Source organism: Petaurus breviceps, unplaced genomic scaffold (genome assembly GCF_028583685.1).
Source record: "Petaurus breviceps papuanus isolate PSGF00001 unplaced genomic scaffold, PetGlider_PUasm1.0 221, whole genome shotgun sequence".
NCBI lineage: Eukaryota > Metazoa > Chordata > Mammalia > Diprotodontia > Petauridae > Petaurus > Petaurus breviceps.
Window position 1 is genome coordinate 3,379,918 of NW_027185877.1, and position 21,125 is coordinate 3,401,042.

General features: G+C 37.6%; 1 protein-coding gene across 5 annotated transcripts in view; it reads left to right on the forward strand.

Annotated features, from left to right (window-relative positions):
* PPP1R12A (protein phosphatase 1 regulatory subunit 12A) overlaps nt 1-21,125 on the forward strand; it is a 191,109-nt gene that overhangs the window by 157,042 nt on the left and 12,942 nt on the right. For all 5 annotated transcript variants that reach the window (XM_069094795.1, XM_069094796.1, XM_069094798.1 and 2 more), the window contains one exon: nt 5,656-5,672. In XM_069094795.1, the coding sequence (XP_068950896.1) occupies nt 5,656-5,672 (17 nt within the window). The remainder of the gene's footprint in view (nt 1-5,655; nt 5,673-21,125) is intronic.

The following is a 21,125-nucleotide window of genomic DNA, read 5'->3' on the forward strand; positions in this document are numbered from 1 at the left end:
GAAGTATTTTAGAAATGCACAGAAAGAGAACAGAAACACTTTTGGAAGGAAATACAAATAAGTGAAACAACTTTTAGAACCATCCTGCTGAACTTAGTACATGCTTTTTTTTTTTTTTAAGCAATCGGGGTTAAGTAACTTGCTCAAGGTTACATGGCCAGTTATTTCTGGGTGTGGTGCCGAATATCTGAGCCCAGATTTGATCCAGGTCATCCCAACACTGGAGCCGGTGCTCTTACTCGCTGAGCCACCTGGCCGCCCCTAAGCAATTGGGGTTAAGTAATTTGCTCAAGGTTACATGGCCAGGTGTTTCTGGGTGGGTGCTAAGTGTCTGAGCCCGGGTAGTACATGCTTTCAAGGGTAAAAAAAGTACACAGTGAAATTTGTATTTTAATCATAATAATATTGCAGCACTTTTTAAGGTTTCTAATTATTAGATACTAACCTCCTCATATTTTGGCAATTCTTGGAGAGGGGAAGGCAGGGCAATCAGGGTTAAGTGACTTGCCCAAGGTCACACGGCTAGTATTAAGTGAGGCCAAATTTGCACTCAGGTTCTCTGGACTCCAGGACTAGTGCTCTATTCACTGCACCACCTAGCCACCCCTTGTCTTCACAATTCTTAAAGACTAGTAATTTCTCTTGGACTTCTCCACCAATTAGATCATAGTTTCAGACTCTCTCTCTCCTTATTCCTCCCAGAAAAAAATTAGAATTAATAAAGAGATCATTGCATTATTAGTAATGAGTTTTTACAGAAAGATTTAAGATGTTACTGTCAGCCTTTAACTTAAAAATAAGCTAAATTTAAAGTCACAAAATGCCTATTAATTATGCCCAGGATACATTTACCTTATCTACATTATTAAACTCTATCTAATTTGGAGATGCATGGTTAGAGGTTAGGCTAGATCTGAGAGTCATCTGCATAGAGATGATAATTGAATCCATGGGAGCTGATGAAATCACCAAGTGAAATAAAGTAGAGGGAAGAGAGATGAGGACTTTGGCTAGAGCCTTGTGGGACACCCATAATTATCAGGTAATAAAAAGTAAACAGGAGTGGCTAGACAGGTAAGAGGAGAACCAGGAGAGAATAACTGTCACAAAAGCTTATGGGGTACTAAGGAGAAAAGTATGATCAACAATGTCAGAGGCTGAAACCAGGTCAAGAAGGTTGAGGTTTGAGAACAGTCTTTTGACTTCAGCAATTCAGAAATATTTGGTAACTTTGGAGAAAGTAATTTCTGTTGTGTGATGTGATTGGAAGCCAGACTGAAAACACTTAAGAGAGTTAGAGGGAAGAAAGCAGAAACAGCGATTGTAGATGGCCTTCTCAAGGTTTGTTGATAACTGTCAAATTCATGACCTTTTTTTAAGATCCTTCGGTCACCACTACCTACCTTCAGCCTTTACTGATTTCCTCCCAATTCTCAGTGCCCTCTCTGCCAAAATTTACATATACATATACATGTTTGTATATTCTTTATATACTTTTTTATACATATTTTCTCTGATAGAAGCTCCTTGAAGTTAGGTTCTGTTTCCTTTTTGCCTTTGTATCCCCAGTGCTTGCCACTGTTTTAATAAATGCTTGCTGATTTATTGGTTTTCCTCCACTTTTTTTTGCTTTTTGGAGGGCAACTGGGATTAAGTGACTTGCCCAAGGTCACATGACTAGGTTTTGTGTGTGTGTTAAGTGTCTGAGGCTGGATCCGAACCCAGGTACTCCTGACTCCAGGGCCAGTACTCTATTCACTGCACCATCTAGCCACCCCTCCACTTCTTTTTTTTATTATACTGGATGTTTTTCTCTCTTTGCTCTAAGTCCCTAGAATATTTTGTTTTCTCTTCTATCATACTTATTGTACCTGATTTTTAGTTATCTGTGCAACTGCCTTAACCCACATATGAATTTTTTCTAGGTTGGCATCATGCCTTAATTTATCTTTGTATTTCCAAAATGCCTAGCAAAATTGCATGTTTAGAAAATGTTTATTGGGGGGCGGCTAGGTGACACAGTGAATAGAGCAGCGACCCTGGAGTCAGGAGGACCTGAGTTCAAATTCAGCTTCAGACACTGAACACAAAACTAGCTGTGTGACCTTGGACAAGTCATTTAACCCCAATTGCCCTACCTTACCCCATCCAAAAAAAAAGTGCAGAAAATGTTTATTGAATTCAGTTAACTACAAAGGAAAATTACATTTTGTCAAATGTTTGAAAGTCCTAGATCATTCTGCTATGTTTTGAGAAGTCCAGATATCTGTGTTAAGGATATACATTCTATAATGTATTTGCTATTACTTTTCCATTAAAACTTTTGATATATGGCATAACCCACAAAAAGTTCCACCCTTACAGTTTGTCTGTTAAGAGGCAGCATAGCATAATAGAATACCATATCTTGGAATCAGGAAGGGCCTTCAGTTTTCAATAGAATTGACTCTAGATATAAAAAAAATCCAGCAACTTAATTCATTCATAGCATCATAAAATTGGAGCTTGAGATGTAGAAGGGGACCCTAGTGATCGTCTAGTCCAGAGATGTCAAAGGCTAGTCCAAATCAGATTACACTGCAATTGTAAAATGTTTAAAATAAATAAAAATGCGGTACAACAAAGATAGTGTTAATCCGTGTTTTTAAAGTCAGTATGCTGCCCCCAGGAATACTTTTCTATTTGTCTAACAGCTGATCTAGTCCAATCACTTCCTTTTTACAGATAAGAATTCTTAGGTCCTCTGACACTAACTCCATCTAAACACTGCAGGATTCCTGTTTTTGCTCTTAAGAAAAAAAAAGCTGCTACTTTTTTACTGAACACCTCACATAGGCAAAAGAAAACTTGATCTGTGTTGTACTTTAGATTTAGAAGTCTTTTTATGTCTAGTAATTTAGCTTCATTTTCAAATAAGGATTAGTAAAGGTGATGTGCCACCTATCAGACTTCTTTCCCTATATTTCCTCTACTCTTAGTTTTTTTTTCTTTTAGTTAACTAAAGTCAGATCATTAATTATGTTCTATTGAATTACTGATTAACATTTATAATAATGAGAAGAAAAAATAGTAGATTGTAAATATTAAACTGGTAGGAAATGTTTAGCTCTCAAATCAAAACTTATAAATTTTATTCTGTTGCTAATAACAATATACATTCAAGTATAGATATGAAGGAAAATAAAATATAGTTGAATTTAGAACCTTGTTAAAATCCTAAGGAAATAGATTTAAAGAAACAAAACTTGTTACTTATTTTCATTAGCCACTTTGAAAAGAGAAGTCTACACTTTATTTATGTACTCCTCAAACTCCTTTCCAACAAAGTTGTTCTCCCAGAAGTTAATTACCTAATACTGTGTTTCCCCGATAATAAGACCTATCCCGAAAATAAGCCCTCCCCCAAAAATAAGCCCTATTGAGATTGCTACTGTAGTGAAGGTGATCCCCTGCGCTACATACACCGCGCTCCGAGCTGCATCCAATCAGAGCTGCAGCAGTGAGCGCGTCATCCTGTTCTTCCCCAGTGATTTGCTTATTTGAAAAAAGGTACATTTTTTTGTTCACATTTACCTGTTTATTAAAATTGCTATCAATGTTCATTAAAATAAGCCCTCCCCTGAAAATAAGCCCTCTGGTGTTTTTCTGTCCAAAAAATTAATAAGACAGTGTCTTATTATCGGGGAAACACGGTATGAAAAATCCACTTTTTTCTGAGTCTTTATCTTTCATAGCCTCTCTAGTGCTTAACTCTTCCTTATCACTGTATCTTCCCTTGGCTCCTCTACAGGACTCAAATGTTTCTCTTCCTATATCTCTTACCATTCTTTCCCTGGCTCTTACATTGGCTGAGATTTTTCACTGCTGTTCACTAGGACATTTTTCTCTGTTTTCTTCCTTTTTCCCCATACTCTTTCTCTGGATTTCATCTATAATAGCCCAGATGACTACAGATGTGTCTCTCCAGCCCTGTGCTCTCTTTCAAGCCCCAGTTTTACATTTCCAAACTCTGAACTGGAGGCAGCTCAAACCCACAATTTCTGTTTTCTTTAAATGTCTCCTTTATTTTTGTAAATGGCATCCCCATCCAAATTCAACTTTTATGTGCTACTATAAGCATGCTATTGTGTAATCTCTGCTAGGACATAGAAACATTAATTAGATATTCCCTGTCCTCAGGAAGTTAATGGCCTAGTGTGGAGATACAGCATTTATACCAGTAATTACAGTGCAGATTAACAACTTGCATAAGTGCCATTTCAGGCCTGAGAAGAGAATTTCCAATGGTGTAGTCCTGGAGGGCTTCATTTAATAACATAAGTGAAAGAGAAGAGAATATGTATGTTTTGTTATTTTCTTCTCCATGACCCCCTTTGAGTGTGTGCTTCATGTGGGCAGGGACTGGTTTTTCACTTTGTCTTTGTACCTTTGACTCCTACAACAGTATCTTGCACATAGTAGTTGCTTAATAAATGCTTTGAGGGTTGTTTCAGAGGAGGTGGTGTTTGAACATATACACTGGATAAGTTGATAGCATATCAGTAGAAAGACTTTGGGAGGGGCGCATCATGATGAAGAATCTTGTCCACAAAGACTAAGCCAAACCGATGCAAAAGTGATGACAAGGAAACTCCTTTTAGCTAGAACATAGTTTATGTGAAGGAAGGTAGTGTGGGATAAAGCTAGAAAGGGAGGGTGGGATTGGATTGTGTATACTTTGTAAACTAAGTTACAAATCATTCAGTGTAGAGAGAGTGCTGTCAAGTACAGTATTGTGGACACAATAGGTTCTGTATAGAAAATACTTTCATAGGATTCTAAACTTGGACTTAAGATCCATTTTACATCTCTTACAGGTAAGAAAGTCTGATATCTGAGCTAACTCAAACCTGGGTCTTTTGAAATAGATTGTTTGCATAGCATGTCATCTCCTTGAGAGAGCAGTTGTGCTCCAGATTTCCCATGTTCTCCTTTTCATTTGGTAGTACACCTTACAAGATGTTAGTTTGAATTCCAGAAAATAAATTTTAATTGATATCTTTTTGCTCTTAAGTATTTGTGAAATTTTTTGTGAATGCACATGAGTTAACTTCTTTTGATTTGCTGCTTTAACAAAAAAAAAAAAAGTAATGGAAAATAGTTGATATTTTTCCAAAATCTGTATCTCTTAAAATATTTTGCTCTGATGATAATTCTGGAATAATACTTGAGCCTTTCATGAATTTATGAGCTAATCATTGAATCACTTAAGTTATTAAAATGTTCTTTTGATTTGTTTTAAGAGTAAGAAATTGGAAACAAGTCAAAAATGTCCCTTAAAAATTTGTGCAGTAGTTGAACGTCTGCATATTCAACTGTATAAACATATAAATTTATTAAGAATTCAAAGAACTGTAATTCTTAAACCATCTAATGAGTTACCTTCATAAGCTGTCTTTTTGGCAGTATATTTTGGTACATGCTATTTATTTATAACAAAACAGTGTTGAAATTGTACATGTTGTTCAGATAAGTTAGTCTACTGCCAGTAAATGGTTTGCCTTTTTTCCTATGTGCCTTAACTAGATTGTTGCCATATTATAGTTACTTGTAACTAGTTTATTTTTCAATGAGAACATAAAAATTAATCTCTTTCTTTTTTTCCCTTCTTTTTAGACTGAGTCCCTTTCAAGGTACGTTTGATGGTTTTGTGTGTGTGTTTCATTTTAAGAAATAAGCCCTATTTGACTCATGTATTCAAATATTTGAAACTTAATAGTTAATTATCTGTTCCATTCCCAAATAATTGCGGGTTTAAAAAAAAGCAAGACATCTGGGACTTAACAGGGGACTACTTTTTCATTTCTAACTTGTATAGTATAATCATACAACAACAATAGATGAGACATCTGCTCTGCTCCTGCAGATATACCACACAACCCTTTTCAGGGATTGGTTACTTTTAGCATTGCCTTTGTTAAACTAAAAGGCATAGTGATCCAAAACTGTCCTCTTGTTCTACCTGAAATTCTTGTGATTCTGAATGGTTGCCTGCGTAGGCCAAACTCCCTTCCTGGACCAGTGTTCCATTTCTACTGTCATTCCCTGTCAGCCTTATCTTTCCACCATTACAGTCCCTTGCATTTTGTGCCTTCCAGAACACAGTATACTACTGGTAACAAATTTGCCCTTCCTATACATCCATGCCCTTCCCCCCAGAAATTATTTTGTATGCATTTTTAAAATTTACCTATTTGAGACATGCTGTTTCCTCCTGATACAATGTAGAAACCTTTGAGGGTAGGGACTATTTCACTTGTGTCTTTGTACTCCCAGTATCTAGCACAATGCCTAACACATAGTAGGTACTTAATATATGGATCATCAAACAGCAACACAATATGATTGAAGGTCTGTTATAGTTTTACTACTTTAAATAAACACTGGAGATCTATTTCTAGGCACCCACTCTTTAGGATGATATTAACATCTTGACTAGGCTGACTGAATTTTAAAGAATTCTGTATAATATCAAGTATCTTCATTATGACACTTCATTCAAATACTGTAGTTTCAGACTTAGCCGTCTACTAAAATCAAGTCCTTTTTACAGGATCTATTACATTTTGAGGGTTGTCACCATAGTATATATGTACCTAATACATAATAAATTCCAGTATATATCAACTATTGGTAGTGTACACACTGGTAGCTTAACTATAGACTAACATGAAAAGCTAAATCTTTTATGCAGGGCTTTGTGTATATACTTTTTTTTTTCATTTTTAATGATTTTTATTGAACATTCTTTAATTAAAAATGCCCCCTTTAAACAAAATCCCAGTATATGAAAATCTGACTTCAAAAAATAGATATGGTGACTCTTTGTAAGATAATTCCCGTGGCATTTATTTTTGTGGTAAGCTGTCATAATGTATTTGTAAGTTATGATTTAGAAAATAGATATTTGTACATACATTTTTTTTCTTGTTACACATGTATATGTGTGCTTGTTGGTAGAGATGGGTCCAGATATGTTAGGAGCTCTTTATATGGAACTTCCCTTTACCAGTATGGGCCATTTGTCTGTAGCTTAGAATCTTAAGAGAGTTACTTGGTGTTCTAAGATGCTGTGACCTGCCCGGGGTCACACAAGTAATAAATAGGAGCTCAAACCTAGCTCCTCTGCCTCCAAATCATGCATACTTTCTACTGTGCCATACTGTAATGTTTAATTATTGAAGCTATATATTTTTTAAATTATTGTTAATTTTTGTTTTTTATACCAGTTAATTTCTAGCATATCCTGCTATTATCTGGTATATTCTAAAAAGAACTTAAAAGTGACAATTTGATGTATATTAGGTTAAACTTTTAGAATTGTTTTAGTTGGCATTTCTCTTGTGTTGTGATTATTGATAGTTTATAGTTCTTGTTTTGATTATTGTTTATGTCCATTGATTCATTAAGAAATAGCTCTTATAGTTGTGTCAGTTCTCTTATATAACTTAGATATCAGATTTTATCAAGATATTTGATGTGAAATGTTTCCCTTTTCCCCATCTCTTGTTATTCTGTTGTCATTAGTTTTGTTCATGTGAATAATTTTTTTTATTTTTTATACAAGTTATTCTCTTTTGTTATCTCCTATCCTTCTTTGATAGTTATTTTTTTCCTCTGATCCAAGTTGTGAAAAGGGTCACCTTCTGTTCTTTCATTTTTTTTTTCCATAATAGGACCTTTTATACTTAGATTGCTTTTAGTAGTCCAGTTAGAGTTTATTTTGGTTTATGCTATAAGATGCTGAACTATTCCTGTTTTGTTCCAAACTGCTTTCTAGGTTTCCGATGGTTCTTGTCAAATAAAATATCCTTCCCTAGCACTTTTTGTTCTTGTGTATATGAAACACTAGATGATTATTTCATTTGTATGTCTTTCTTGTCTAGTCTCTTCAACTGAGCTAATTTTCTGTTTTTTAACCAATAGCAAATAGTTTTGAAGATTACTACTGCTTTGTATGTTTGGCAATGCTAGATCCCCCTTCCTTTCTACTTATCTCCTTTATTTTTCTTGATAATCCATACCTTTTGTTCCTCCAAATGGATTTTATTTTATTTTAATTGTGTTGGCTTGGCACAACAGTGAGTTAGTTAATTAGTATAGGTATAGTATATTGGAACACAACCCTAAATTGGCCATGTATGTTCCTATGACCTATACATCTCAGTTTAGTAAACAGTTATTAATCATCTACCACATGGTGCTAGGTACTGGGAATAAAAAGACAAAAACAAGAAGCTGCCCCTTTCCTTAAGGAACTTTCATTCAGTTTAGAAGTTACAACATGCAAAACAAAAATACAAGATAATTTGAGGTGAGAAAAAGCCCTGTCTATGAGAGTGTCAGGAAAGCTTCCCACAGTAATTAGTACTTGAACTCAGACTTGAGTAAAACAAGAATTCCAAGAAATGAGGGTGATGAGGGCACTCTAGGTATAAGGGACTGGATAGATTTTTTCTCCAGTGTCTACCTTGAAGACTACATTGTGTCATTACAAATTAATATCTGGAAAAGATGCTGTTAAATTGAGAGACAGGTAAAAATAGTGCCCAGCCTGAGAGAATTTCTAACAGTTGATAAACAGAATAGGAATATTATTCTATAAAATTCTATAATATCTTTTCCTATAGCTTATTTTTTTAAATTAATAACCCTTTACATTCACAATAAAGTCACATTCTTTTTTTGCTTTTTGGAGGGGGGAGAGTAGGCAATTGTGGTTAAGTGACTTACCCAAGCAAGGTCACATGGCTAGTTTTTTATGTTAAGTGTATGAGGCCGGATTTGAACTCAGGTCCTCCTGACTCCAGGGCCAGTGCTGTATTCACTGTGCCCCACCTAGCCGCCCCATAAAGTCATATTCTTTAAAGAACATTCACATAAATGCTAAATCAAATTATATCTTTGGCCTACTTATAAATGATTTGGTGATGGAATCCTAATAGAGCTGCCCCAACCCCCATATTCTAACTTCATTATAGACCCCAGTGAACAGCAGGCCTGCTATGCCTACCCAGCCCGCCTCCTTACCCCCCCAATATCCTAACTTCTTCATAGATGCCTCACTGCTCACTGGAACAACAGGTATTTTTCCATGAACTCACATTTCTCACAGAAACAGCATGCGTGTCCATGTGATGGGATCCCAGTTATTGCCTCTAGTTAGCCAATGCTCCCAGACTCATTCCTCATATTTCCCACAAAAAACAGCAGGTGTGTCTATGCACTCAAGCTCAACCACATTATCCATCTTTACCAGACAAGAGCACAAAGCTGGCCAATCAGAAGATCACACCACTAGGGTATAGAGAAGGAAGCTTGATCACCTAACTGTAGAAGGGGCCCACCCTAAGATAGCACCTGCGCAGTAATAGTAAAGAACTGACCTAGAGTGAGCTTACGACATAAAGAGGCTTATTATAATAGCCTTATTATTATTATTAACGTATCCCCCGAAATGGGTTTTTCTTTATGCATTATGGGTAATGCAGTTCTGCCGTGACTAGGACCCCTCCACTATAACCCAATTCCTTAATAAACCTCTCCTGCCTTTTTAGTAGTCGTAATTTCTACTGTGTAATTGCATCTTTACACTATAAAAATTCATCTTGCTTTCTCTGAAGTTGCTGGTGGTTCCTCTTGGAACTTAACCCACTTCATAAGAGAAGTCAATCTCAATAAGTGCCTATATTGGTTTAGAGGTGGTCTGACTCTGAATTCTTTGAGAAAGTTCTACCACGACACATCATGAAGCTGCAACAATTTTTGACATCCCTGGGTGGGCAGAGCCTAAACTCCAGCAGTTTTTGGTGTCTCTGGGTGGGCAGAATTTAAACCACGACATTGGGAGAAGAATCACTAGAACCTTTGTTTTCTCTCTGGCTATTGCAGTGTAGTTGGAGTACGTGAGTTGTAGAAGAGGTCATGGAAGGGATTGCAACTTTGGATAGTTTTGAGACTTAGGACTCTACATCATTCTCTAATGTCCATTTAGTCACCATGGCTTATTTTCATATGGAACAGATCCCCAGTGTTTGGTATAGTGCATTTCTTGGAGTAGTATCATAAAAGGGATGATTATAAAACAGACCTCCTTTTTCCATAGAAACAAGATTAGAAATTGTAGGTAGTCTCTGTACCACTTATTTAACATCTAATGTTTCAGAATCAACAACATAATTCAGTACTTCAGTGGGTCCTTTATTTCATCGATGAGGATAGTATTTCCTCTGATAGTGTAGCTTTTAGCTCATCCATGCATTCTCCTCCTATCCTTAGTCTCCTGAAGATCCAGAGGAGAGCCCCTCTAGTAAAGACATAGTAACTACAAACCACTTAGTATTCCAGGTTATTATAACATTCTCCAAGTCTTGAAAATATATAGGGAGAGGGGCTGTGGCTTAATTGGTATAATGAACTCTCACATAAAGAAATTCATGTCAGTACCTTCTCAGTAATTGATGGTCCAATGAGTTGTTCTGACATGCAGGTTAAGGTAATAACTAGAGTCAAAGGCAGAACTTGAAAACACATTTGTGGCCCCAAGTTAAGTGCACTATTTCCTACAGTAGGCTGACTCTCAGGCAGCTAGAGCATTGCCAGGTCTTAGAAGCCTTTGGATGTCCAGGCTTGCATGCCAGGTGCAGGTAGCCCAGTGAACCCCCCTTCTTAGTGGAGATGAGGGGCCGCAAGGCTTCCTTGGGAAGGAGGGGGAAGAATTCTCATTTAGATCAGGTCCTGTGGGGTGGGTGGGTGGCGCAGCGAATAGAGCACCAGTCAAGAGGACCTGAGTTCAAATCTGGCCTCAAACACTTAACACAAAAACTAGCTGTGTGACCTTGGTCAAGTCACTTAACCCCAATTGCCCTGCCTTTCCCCTCCAAAAAGAAAAAAAAAAAGCAGGTCCTGGATTTACATGTTTTAATAAAAATCTATGCCCTTTTCTACACTATTCTGTCATAAAATAGACATTTAACAACTTTACATTGATTGTACAAGAGGTCCAGGAGGCTTGAAAGTCTATACAAATAGCACAAAAGCTATACCAATTGTAAGCTTAACTAAAACTAGTAGACTATTAATATTAATAAAATATTTAATATTTTTAACCTTAGATGTTGAAAAACTGTTAAGGAAGTTTGAACTTTGAGCCTTTTTCTTGATGAACTTCCCTGTTTGATAAAAGCATTTTTTAAAGTAAGAGCAACCTATTATTTCTTCCTCTTGCCCTCCTCTCAGTTTAATCAAAAATATATGCTATTAACTCATCCCTCTGTGTTTTTTTTTTAAGTTTCAGTATATTCTGCAGTTGCTCAGACATAATTGGCACAATTGAGTTGTAATAAGGAAATATGGTTGTTAAATTCCCCCACAATATCACTCTTGATCATGACTTCTGAAAGAGTAGAATGACAGCATTCATGAACTTTTTGAAAAGTCAAAGATTTTTTGACAGAATAACTCATTTCTCAGGTGCATTAAAGTGGGTTATAGCCTTTTCTCCACAATAATGTTAAGAAATAATACAGGTTTTCTCCTCCTGTGATGAATTAACTGAGACAAACAACTGAGATCCTTGCTTCAAAGCTGGAAGGACCCTTCAAAGCCTGATCATCCTACAGTGTCCATCTTTCGGATGAGGAAACTGAGACCCATTGTCATGTTATGTTTTTTAACATCATAGCAAAGGAGAGGTTGAATTAATATTTAGGATTAAATAAACTTCTGGGTCATTTGATAAACAAGATAGAGGGCTAGGCATTTTCCCTGATCCCCTTGACCTCTCAGACCTCTCCAAAATAGAAATTATACACCAAAGGCAAGAACAAATTTAAGCTTCTTTCTTGTCTCCATAATTTAGGATACCAGAATTTAAAAGAAAGCATTGTTTAAAAAAAAAACAACCAACTAATATCTATATTTATCTTACTTATCCAGTCTCCCCTACCCCCAAGCGACAGTGGGAAGGCTTCATTAACCATCCCCTAAGGGGCTTGAAAGAAAACCCAGCCCACACCTTGTCTTTTCCATCTGTTTTTGGTGCCTTGGAAATCCTGATTCCCAGGCTCTGGGAACTTCCTCAGGCCAGTAGACCTCCACAGCACTCTAGGCTATGGAAGGTCACTGGGACCATAGCCAATGCAGCAGGTTTCCTTTTTTGCTACAAAAGATTTCTGCAGGAGAGTTAGGAAGAGAAGGAAAGAGGCAGGACCTCCTGTTGCCCAAGCTAGTCGTCCCACAGCCTGAGAGACCCAAACAAAATTAGCCACATAGAAGCAGCATGGCAGTTATCTGAACTGTCATTGCCAGGCTAATGAAATGAGGAAGGGAGGGAGTAGGACACAGGGCGGGGCAGGTGAGGAGAGCTGGAACTTGTTTTTTCCACCCTGAAGTCACTTGAAAAAGAGACCTAAACTGGTAGGAAAGGAGGCTGAGCTTCTTTGACATTCAGCCCCCCATGGACACCACCATTAGAGGGGAGGGAGTCAGAAAGTGAGTGATACAAGAAAATAAGGGGAGGGAAAGTTTGAAGTTACCAAGTTCTCAGGAAGAAGACAATGCAAAGTCCTCAGACATAAACAGATAAATCAACAGGGAAGAGAAACTAAAAGCAAAAAGAAATGTGGCCTCCAGATCTATTATGAATTCAGACATCTGCAAAACAAGTGGAAATGATCCAACATTTGACAAGAGAGAAGACTCTTTAGAATGAGGAGAACATGGAATCAACAAAACACTGTTCCTGAGTGGATTAAAAGAGAAATGAGTTGTGAGAGCAAAGTTTATGCCCTGCACAACAAAATAGTGGACATGATAAAAAATGAGAATCCACAGTGGCAAGGGTCACTAAATAAAAGAGAGGACACTAGATTAAGAATGCAATTACACAGAAGTGAAAGACCATTTAGAAGAGCAGAAAAAAAAATCCCAATAACTTTAAAGAAATTATTTGTTATGTTCACTGTTGCAGAAGCATACTGATCTTGAAGACAAGATGGATAGAAAGAGCCTAAGTATCATACTTCTTCCATTAGAATATGATAGGACAAAAAACCTTAATGCCATAAATTCAAGAAATAATATCTGAGAACTGCACAGAGCTTCTAACATAGAAAGTAAAAAGGCAGTTGAAGAATGTATAGATCACCTCCAGAAAAAACCTGAAGACTGCAAACTATTAGACACATAGTGATTATATTTAACAGTTCACTTTTTAATAAAAAGTTCTGCAAGCCCCCAGGAGAAATACTTTCAAATACAAAGGGGAAAAAATTATATAATAAAAGACTGTTATATGCCTGCCAGAAAATATAGGAGGATTAATTAATCTTCTTCAAAGAATAAATGGCTGTAAGATTTATGCCAAAGTATTTACATCTAGGGTTAAAACTTTAAATATTTTGTAAATTTCTATATATTGTCCCTAGCAAGATTCACTAAATATTAGAAAGCTAAAGCTCTGAATGCATAGAATATATCAATGGCATAGTACAAGTATAGGAACACAGTATTGATTATTTTCTCTCAAAGCATCTTCATTCATCAATATCTGTGTGATTCTTCAGTCACAAGAACATAGCTCCCAGTCCTATTGTGCTGTAAGAAATGACAAGCAACTCTCAGAAAAAACTTGGAAGGACTTAAATGAACTGATGCAAAACAAAATGAGCAGAACCAGGAGAACATTGTACACAGTGACAGCAATATTACACGATGATCAACTGTGAATGACTTAGCTATTTTCAATGATACAATGATCCAACACAGTTCTGAAAGATTTATGATGAAAAATGCTATCCTTCCCCAGAAAATGAACTGATAAAAGTTTCAGTGCATATTGAAGCATACTTTTTCCCTTGGGCATGTGTATGTGTGTGTTTTCATTCACAACATCACTAATATGGAAATTTGTTTTGCATGACTGCAATGAGGGGAGAGGGGAAGGAAGGAGGGAATTTGGTGCTCAAATTTTTAAAAAACAAATGTTAAAAATTGTTTTAATGTGTAATTTAGGTGGGGGGGTGGGGGGGGAAGGCATAGCTCATAGCTTTATTCCAGAGCTACCCATTTGAAGCTTACCCTGTTAGTCAACAGGTATGCTGTGCTAATTTAAGGTTTACTTGACAGTATTGCACATGCATGTGTGCTGGGTACGTGTATATATTAGCATTATTTCATATAAAGTGAATAATTTATCTGTTCTCAATTCAGGGGAAATTCTGCCCTAGTTTTCCTTACTAAATTTTTCTGTCTGTTGCATATTTTTGTATTTTTCAGACTTTTTCTTTGGGTAATGTAAAAATCTCAGAACACTTTTTGCTCTTCATTGAAATAGGATATTCTCATCTCCAAAGCAAGAAGTCTGTTGTGAATATAGGTGTATGTTTTCCTTTTGAAAAGTGTTTTCTAGAAGACCATTTGCCCTATATCCAAAAAAGGGAAGGAAATTCTGTTCTTTCAAATTTTCTGCCCTACTAGATGTTTCAGGATCCAAAACCCACTCTAGTGGTCCCTGAACCTGAAGGGGAGGGTGGGGCTGGGACATATTTTCAATAACCTGTGAAATTTAACGTTTTCTTCAGTTATTTAAAATTACTAAGAATCGCAAGTCAAGTTAACAAGCATTTATTAAATGCCTACTTTGTGCTAGTCACTGTACTAAGCACTGCAGTTACAAAGGGAAAAGACAGTCCCTTCTCCCAGGGATTTCAGTCTTCAAAGGGGAGGAAATAAGCAAACAACTCTGTACAGACATGATATATACAGGTTAAATTGGAAATCATAAACAGAAAGAAGGCACAAGCATTAAATGGGTTCCGAAAAGACTTCTTGTAGAAGGTGGGATTTTAGCTGGTGCTTGAAGGAAGTCAGGAAATAAAGAGGGAAAGAATTCAGTCATGGGTGGCAGTCAGTGAAAATGTACAAAGTGGGGCGTCCAGGTAGCACAGTTAGTAAGAGCACCAGCTCCAATGTCGGGATGACCTGGGGATCGAATCCCGGGCTCAGACACTTAGCACCCACCCAGAAACATCTGGCCGTGTAACCTTGAGCAAGTTACTTAACCCTGATTGCTTTGAAAAAAAAATGTACAAAGTAGGACAAGAAGGTACATGTATATAGCAGATAAGAGGAGGGTAGTAAAGTGAAAGAATACTAGAAAAACAGGAAGGTACCAGGCTATGAAAGACTCTTGACAGCCAGACAGAGGGTTGTTTATTTTTTATTTTTATATAAAAATGGAAGATGTCCTATTTCAAAAATAATCACTAGAGACAGCTAGGTGGTGCAGTGAATAGAGCACCAGCCCTGGAGTCAGGAGGACCTGAGTTCAAATCCGGCCTCAGACACTTAACACAAAAACTAGCCATGTGACCTTGGGCAAGTCACTTAACCCCAATTGCCCTCCCCCAAAAAAGGCAAAAATAATAATAATAAAATAATAATCACTAAACCAAAAAGAAAAAAGACGTGAACATAGGACCTGACACTACCACCTGCTAGCTCTGTGACTTTGATCAAGTTATTTCTTTGAGTTTTAATTTCCTAATCTTTAAAATGACAGTGACATTTATAGGGTTGTAAAGATTAAAGTGTAACACATATAAAAGTAGTTAGCAAGGGTGATTCATGTATATAGGCATTATTGATTAATTGTTTATTAAGCCTCCTTAAAGTAGCCTGCCAGTGCTTATTTGATATTTTATTTTTCGTGCTGAACATAAAGGCTAACAAAAAAGAGCATTTCCATATACACAGCACAACACCAGAAGAATAAAATTTATCTTTTCCAATTCTTCCCTTTTCCAACCCTTTCTTCCATGTTCATATGATATTTGTCACATACATACTAATTAGGAGAGATAGAAAATTTCACTTCATTCTTCCTTGGCCCTCCTTTCCACATTTTACATTGTTTTTATTTTCCTTCACTTTTCCATCTTAAAACTTTTAGAGCAGAACCAATACACCTCCTTGCCCTCTGCTTTTCTTATTTAATTTACTCAATACCCTTTGAATACATTAAGGTTTTAACATTCTGTTAAAATGTTAACATAACAACATTCCAGTTGCTCAAATAAATTTACTCTTCTAGTTTTAAGTCTTGTGTTTGTATGTAAAAGTTTTGCTTGGCTCTGGTCTTTTCTTCCAAAATGAAAATCCTCTCTTCCATTAAAGGTCATTCTTTTCTTCCTCCTTCCCCTTAGGGGACTAAGATCATACTCAGCTTTATAGGACACAGGATAAGCTAGTCTTAATTGTGAGCTTTTATCTTTTACCTTTTGGAATATTATATTCCAGGATCTCCTCTCGTTTATAGCAGAAACTGCCAAGTCTTTTGCTGTTATTGTCATTTTTCAGTCATGTCTGACTCTTCATGACCTCATTTGGAGTTTTCTTGGCAAGGATACTGGAGTGGTTTACCATTTCCTTCTCCAGCTCATTTTACAGATGATTAAACAAATGATATATAAGATTAAGTGACTTACCCAGGGTCATTCAGCTAGTTAGTGTCTGAAGTCAGATTTGAACTCAGGAAGATGAATTTTTCCGACTCCAGGCCTGGCATTCCATCTATTGCATCACCTAACTGCTCCTGCCAAGTCTTATGTGGTCCTAATTATAGTTCTTTTTACTTAAATTCTTTTCTGGGTGCTTGCAGATTTTTTTTTCTTTTTTATGTGGGAGCTTTTGAATTTGTCTGTGAAGTTTTTCCTTTTAGGATTTCTTGGTGTATTCTTTCTCCACTTTTCTTTATGGTTCTAATAAGCCGTGGTTTTCAGGGAATCCAGTGATTCTTAAATTATCTCTCTTTGACCTGTTTTTCAATCTCTTATACTTGTTTGTATTTTCTTTTATTTATACATCTCTCCACGTTTAGTTCCTGAATTAGGGCTTTGGGCCAGGCAGGGCCAGCTTCCACTCCTGCGGTACTATTTGGTCAGGTGTTTAGTCTAACCTTAATTCCACTGGGTTCCTTTGTAGAGCTTTGCCTCCTGGAGTTAGGCTGCATCCTGGATCTGTGCGGTTCAGAGTGCTCTATCTTGAGGGCTCCAGATGACTTTTCATGGTGGAGTGAGCGCTGGATACTTAAAAGACCATGGTTCTGGGCTGTCCTGGTCTGAGTGCTTCCTATGGCTGTAGTCACTGCCACTCTCCAGGGCTTCCAGGGCACTGCCACTGCTGCCTAGTGGGGCTGTCTGACTTCTGCATCTCTTTGGAGGAGCCTTGCCCTCCTGCTTTCTCTGATCTCTGAGATCTCTAACTTGGTCTTCTGCTTTGGGGCTGGTTTTCCTGGCAACCTCCGTCACTTTTTCTCTGGACTGCCTTTGTACAGTTCAGAGGTGGAAATAGTTACTTCTCAGTATTTGATCTGATACAAATTTTAGGTATATGACATTGTATAAATATAGGGTCTGTTCAGGGTACCATTTTGACCAGAAGTCATGAGACCAACTATTTTGTGATACATCGGTTACTTGTTTTTGTCTCCTTTTAAAATGCTATATAAATATGAGTTATGGTTTCTCATGTTATGTCATGGGGTTAAAGACAAAAAGAAAACACATTAGGGGAGGTACTCTGAAAATGTTTAGCTTTACTGCACAATTCCCATGACCTATTTTTCTGCTTACCTCTGCTACACAGAAAGACTTGATTTTTGCCTTCTCCTGCAAGTGTTCTATTTTTCTTTGTGAATTCCAAAATTACTTTATGTGATCATAATCTTTTTTCACTTCATTTTTCCCTGTGTCTTATGATCTCAACCCTATTCCTCATCATGACCTCCATTCTCTCCCCTCCTTATCTTTTCTAGGACATCAGCCTTGTACTGGCACCATCAACCTCCCTTTCTTCTCTTTCCTTAACTTGTATTGAATTATTTCAGTACTACATATTAGGAAAATGTTTTGGCCCGTATCCTGTTGCTTATCTCTCTTATCTATTGTTAAATTACAGATTACTCCTGCCATCTGTATCCCTAACATACTGCTGAACTGAACCAAACATAAGAAAAAACATCATGAAACTGTGCTGATTAGATTAGCTATAAATTTATATCATCTAATCCCAACTGGTTCTTCACTGCAGCAAGATAATCATTTTACTCTTATTGCTTCACAATCCTACTCTATACAGTGACTGTTACAAACCTCGTTTCCCCCCCAAATTCTGACAGCGCTCCTCAGCCTCTCAGCCAAGCATCCCATCTCATACCTCACTGAAGAAACTGAAGCCATCTGCTTGCTGAGTGCTTCTCTCCTCCTGTCCTCTTCTCACATCAACCAGAGATCTCATGTTATCCCTGTGTGTGTGTGTGTGTGTGTGTGTTTTTTTTCAACTTCTTTATTGAGCCAGTTCTTGCATAGGATAAGGGTGCCACAGACTTCACCCTCCTCTCTTGGAGCTTCTTAGGGCCTGGCCCCCCTGCAGCTCTGCAGGCTGCTTTCAGTGCCTGGAGGGAAGGAACCCCTAGCCTGGGGCTACAGCAGCACTGCTGCAAGTCAGATTTATGGGAGGCAAAGTTATATAAAGCAAGAAGTCTGTAGATAAAGAAGTGGCATTTCTCCTTGCCAAGGCCAACCTCTCTGTTGTTCTTGATCAGTCGTTTAAGTCATCTCTGACTGTGAACCAAGTTGGGGTTTTCTTGGCAAAGATACTGGAGTGGTTTGCCATTTCCTTTTCCAGCTCATTTTACAGATGAGGAAACTGAGGCAAACAGGATTAAATGACTTTCTCAGGGTCATATACCTAGTAAGTATCTGAGAGCAGATTTGAACTTAGGTCTTCCTGCCTCCAGGCTTGGTGGTACTCTATCCACTGTGCCCCCTAGCTACCCTACATGCATCTATAATCCCATCTCTTCTTATCTTCTACAGTAGATTGCCTTTATTAGCAAAACCACCATCATCCTGACTTTCTCTTGTAATCACTGTCTGTCTGCTGTCCTTTTCCTGCTTATCTTGTCTCCTTCATTCTTTCTCACACAGACACACACACACACACACACACACACACACACACACACACACACACCTCTTGATCCTGTTATCCACATGAAATATTGTTCTAAATATTCTTGTCACCTCAGCTAAACTATTTAAGAAATTCATCCAGACTGAGTAGATGTCTCTACTTCCTCACTTCCCAGTCTTTTCTTTAACCTTGTGTTTTCTGGCTTCTAACTTCTTCATTTGAAACTGTCCACTTCAAAGTTGTTTGTGATCTCTTAATTGTCAAACCCAGTGACCTTTTCTAGATTTTTATTTTTATTGATTATCCCCATCCCTACCCCTATAGCTTTTGACACTGTTAATCGTTTTCTCTTCCTGTATAACCCTTCTAGGTTTATACTGCTCTTCTGGTTCTCTTTCCATCTAACTGACTCTTCCTTCTCCATCTCCTTTGCTGGGCTTTCATATCATGCCCACTAACCTTTGTAGGCTCATCATACATATTATGTCCCCAGTTGTGGATGTCCCCCAAGGCTCTGTCTTAGACCTCCCATCTTTTCCCTCTATACTGTCTCACTGAATGAACCTATCAACTCCCATGGGTTCTATTATATCTCTGCAAATGATTACCAGATCTATATATTCAGCCCTAGTCTGTCTCCAGAACCTAGTCCTGTATTACCAACTGCCTTTTGGACATCTTTAACTGGAGAGCCTGTAGTCATCTCAAAAATCAGCAAAGTTGGGAGGCTAGGGGGTGCAGAGCACCGGCCCTGGAGTCAGGAGGACCTGAGTTCAAATTCTGCCTCAGACACTTAACACAAAAACTAGTTGTGTGACCTTGGGCAAGTCCCTTAACCCCAATTGCCCTCCAAAAAGCAAAAAAAAAAAAAATCAGCAAAGTCATACCAGAATTCATTATCTCCCCCCTCTCCCAACTGCCTACCCACTCTTCTAAACTTTCCTGTGACTGTCAATGATACCACCATCCTTTTAGTTACCCTGGCTCAAAACCTCAATGCCATTCCCTGACTTGACTAAAATTTACTCCACATATATAATCCATTGTCATATCTTCTCATTTCTGCATTCACAACATTTTTCCCATCCTGTCCCCTTCTCTCCACTCAAACAATTGCCATTCTAGATTTCTAATTAGTCTTCCTGTCTCATGGCTCATGTTCCAGATCCCCTCCTTAGCATCCAAATCCAAAATCCCCTCCTTAGCATGTTGTGAAGCATTTCACACTCTTGCCTTGTCTTATATTTCCAGTCTTCTTATACTTTTATGCTCTTACATTTACTTTACAATCCAATGACACCTGCTCTATTACTGCTTTTTCCTCCTGACACTCTGGATCTTGACATTGTGCCTTTTGCTATTTGCCCCCTATACCTGCTCTCCTTCAGGAACTTGTCAGCTTTCTTTAACATATGGCCCAGATGTCACCCTCTGTAGGAGGCCCTTTCCAGTCCCCTTTTTTAATTACTGTATTACATTATAAATGTTTTCCTTAGTTATTCCATAGGTTTTATTTTATACATGTAAAAACCTTCTGAGAAGTCCATAGGCTTCACCACATTTGCCAAGGGGTTTTCCTCTCTAGGGTTACTTTCCATTGTGTGTGTGTGTGTGTGTGTGTGTGTGTGTTTGTGTGTCGCATTTGCCTAGTTATTTACATGTTGTCTCCCCTATTAGAATGTGAATTCCTTGAGGACAGGAGCTGTTTTTACCTCTTTATATCTCATATATCCTGAGCACTTATCACAGTGCCTGGCACATAGTAGGGGCTTAAGGAAATATTTGTTGTGTGACTGACTGCCATTCATAACTATTACTGCTTCATGCTTAAGAGACCTGGGTTCTAGTCCTGGTTTTGCTGCAACTAACTATATAACTGTGGACAAATCACTTAACCTCTTTCAACATCCCACAGTTCTTCATCTACAAAATGAGGGGATTGGACTAATTATTCTATAAAGTATCTCATACTTCTAGTCTAAATTCCAAAAGAAATTAGCTGTTCTATTCTCACAATTTACTTAAAGTTGCCTAAACAGATTTCAGTGCTTGCTAAAAGTCTGTAAGACAAAGATCAAACTCAAACACAGATCCTGCTGCTGATAACTCAG